The sequence below is a fragment of the Priapulus caudatus genome, unplaced genomic scaffold, assembly GCF_000485595.1.
Source record: "Priapulus caudatus unplaced genomic scaffold, Priapulus_caudatus-5.0.1 Scaffold21, whole genome shotgun sequence".
Classification (NCBI taxonomy): Eukaryota; Metazoa; Priapulida; class Priapulimorpha; order Priapulimorphida; family Priapulidae; genus Priapulus; species Priapulus caudatus.
This window is the reverse complement of record NW_014577082.1, coordinates 908,219-911,208: the sequence shown is the minus strand read 5'-3', so window position 1 is coordinate 911,208 and position 2,990 is coordinate 908,219. Positions and strand designations below refer to the sequence as shown.

Here is a 2,990-nt window from a genome sequence, read left to right as displayed (position 1 = left end):
AATAATAAATAAATAAATAAATAATATATAAGTATATCTATATAGATCATATATACACAATTCTTAATCTACTAGAGTTGTGATGACGCGCACTCACACCCACCCGGAAGCAACAGCACGCACGCACAGCACTCACGCACGCCATATTTATATATATGTTTAATATATATTCTTATCATTTATTTCTTGAATGATTGATTGATGATTTGCAAAATATAGCGGAAGGGCTTGTACTATATCCCGCAAAGCGATCTCTTCGCCCGATCTTTCTCAGCATCTTGCGAATGAGATCGTTGAGGGTCTGCTGTATCACAAGAGTAAGTGGAGTGAAAGCAGGTTGGCACAGGATCTCTGTATGAGTCCTAGTAATCAGTGATCGTAGGAATGCACCTGTTAACAGGCAAACGCGTGAAGGCTTAAGTAGGATAAGGAGGGAATTCTATAGATGTATACTGTGGCATAGTACTAAAAGCTGATACACACGACCACTCAGGCGATAGAACTCAGTGGGGGGGGACTCTCTGTCTCGCTCTCCCTCGCTCTCTCTTCTCTCTCGCTCATGTCTCTCTCTGTCTCTCCTCTCTCTCTCTCTCTCTCTCTCGTTTCTCTCCTTCTTTCTCGTCCTCTCTTCTCTCTTCTCACGTCGCTCTCTCTGTCTCTCTCTCTCTCTCTCCTCATCTCGCTCTCTCTCTCTCTTCTTTGTCCTCTCGTCATGCGCGCTCCTGTCGTATGAAGTCTAGTTTAAACGTGACCGCGCATCGGTGTCTGATCCCCACGCGGCCTGAGCACGGGCGTGAGTAATGACAATGAAGGAGGGGATCTATAATGTAATACTGATGCAATGAGTATAGCGATACGAAGCATCACTAGGCCGATAGAAGCTCAGGGGAAGGGACTCTCTCTCTCTCTCGTCCTCGTCCTCTCTCCTCTTCTCTCTGTCTCTCTCTTTCGTCTCTCCTCTTCTCGTCTCTCTCTGTTCTCTTTCTCTCTCTCATCTCTCCTCTCTCTCTCTTCCTTGCGTTCTCGCTCTCTGTCTCTCTCTCTCTCTGTCTCTTTCTCTCTCTCTCTCCTCTTCCTCTCTCTCTTCTCTCTCTCTTCTCTCTCTGTCTCTGTCTCTTATCTTTCTCTGTCTTCTCTCCTCTCTCTCTCTTTCTCTGTCTCTCTCTCTGTCGCTCTCTCTCTCTCTCTCATCCTCGCGTCTTCTCCTCTCTCTCTGTCTTCTCTCTCCTCTTTCTTAGCAGAAGCCTAGCCTAGCCTAGCCTAGCCTAGCCTAGCCTAGCCGATTAGCAGAAGCCTAGCCTAGCCTAGCCTAGCCTAGCCTAGCCTAGCCTAGCTGACTAGCGGAGGCCTATACCTAGTCCGTAACTAATCAGGCATTGAAACTGATATTGATAATCCAGTTTATCGTAAATGCAGACGATGGTTTTAGAGCGAGGGTTTAAATGATTGTCAGTAAGTGTAGGTACTAGGTATATAGATAATCAGCTGTAAAACTATATAATTACTACTCTTGTCGTCAACACAGCGATAGCATGCCACACGATGAATTTTCCCACTCACCTAGAAATAAATGATCTTCCTTCGGATCATCAACGACCTAATACAAAATGCAAAAAAAGAAGATCATTATCATATCCTATATCCTATATCCTATATCTTCTTATACATATTTCTTAATATTATTATATATATATATATATATATATATATACCTGTCCGTAGACGAAGCAGTAGAGAGTGATTCCTAGCGCCCAGATGTCTAAAGCCATGCCACTGTATTTTCCTTTGTTTTCTAGCGAGGAGAAGTGATCGTATTAGTTATAACACCTCACCACGCTGCTGCTTACTCGATTTAAAATATAAAAATAGATCATCAGTTATATACGCTTATTCCACGGATCGCATCCAACTGCCATCCGATAATATTTATCTTTTATTTTTCCCATTATTTCTATTTGCATCCATATAAGTGATGATAGTATGATTAGAAAGGTAGCTCTTACTACTCATTAATATTATTGAATATTATATTAGCAGTTTTATTCAGTCAGTTATGCCACATAGATTGTATTAGGAATCCATGCAAGAGTAGTTGCCTGCGTCTGTTCTAAATGAATAAAATATGAATGAAAGATTATGAATGAACCGAAACGGGAAAGTAAACAGGAAGTATACCCCTGAGCGCTTCCGGTGCGGTGAAGGCGGGCGTTCCTGTAGAGCTGGTTAGAAGGTCGTTTGTTTCGAACTGGTTGCTCACACCGAAATCTGCTATCTGCAGCAAGCAGATTCACGCGTTATCCTGACATTGAATAGCTAGACACAAAACATTAAAGCAATGTATAACCAAGATCGCGCTTGCACTAACAATATCGCAATCAACTGTCTGCTAAGAATGTGGACAGACCACATTGTAACCACAATGCAATAGCAATCGTAGCAATCGTATCTACAATTTATAAAGATTTGCACCATTCGATTCGACCACAAACCATGAAATTCATTAGTACAGACGTGTCGCGTTTCTACAATTCATACACAATATAAGAGCAGCATAAGACGGTGTCAATCGATGGCAGGAATGATTGCGTGTGCTTATTGCTTGCCGGGGAACCCATGTGTCACTGACAATATCTACGATTCAAGTCATGTCGTGAATCGGTAAGAGCGCCTGGGTGCGTAATAACAGGCTCACGTTTGCAATATTTACAAGATCATATATATTGCACGGCAGCTAATACGCGTCAGTGCGCGCGAGGGTATATATGTCATCGGTTATGCTCTCGTGACCTGATTCTCCGTCACGTACCTTGACGTGTCCGTCGTCACCAAGCAACAAGTTCTCCGGCTTGATGTCCATGTGAAGAATCTTCTGCATGTGCACTGCAAGGCGTAAACAATCCATGGCTAAACGTCGGCAGATATATAATTATTCCTCTTACACACGCATGCACGCACGAACGCATGCATAATCACGCACGCACGCACATATA

At 42.9% G+C, this 2,990-nt stretch overlaps 1 protein-coding gene across 1 annotated transcript in view; it reads right to left on the bottom strand.

The window, feature by feature from the left end:
- Window positions 1-2,990, bottom strand: part of LOC106812473 (calcium/calmodulin-dependent protein kinase kinase 1-like) — a 27,253-nt gene that overhangs the window by 2,704 nt on the left and 21,559 nt on the right. The window contains exons 7-11 of the mRNA XM_014816362.1: window positions 2,807-2,880; window positions 2,176-2,272; window positions 1,713-1,792; window positions 1,561-1,597; window positions 245-390 (exon numbers count right to left, since the gene is read on the bottom strand). Coding sequence (XP_014671848.1) covers window positions 245-390; window positions 1,561-1,597; window positions 1,713-1,792; window positions 2,176-2,272; window positions 2,807-2,880 — 434 coding nt within the window. The remainder of the gene's footprint in view (window positions 1-244; window positions 391-1,560; window positions 1,598-1,712; window positions 1,793-2,175; window positions 2,273-2,806; window positions 2,881-2,990) is intronic.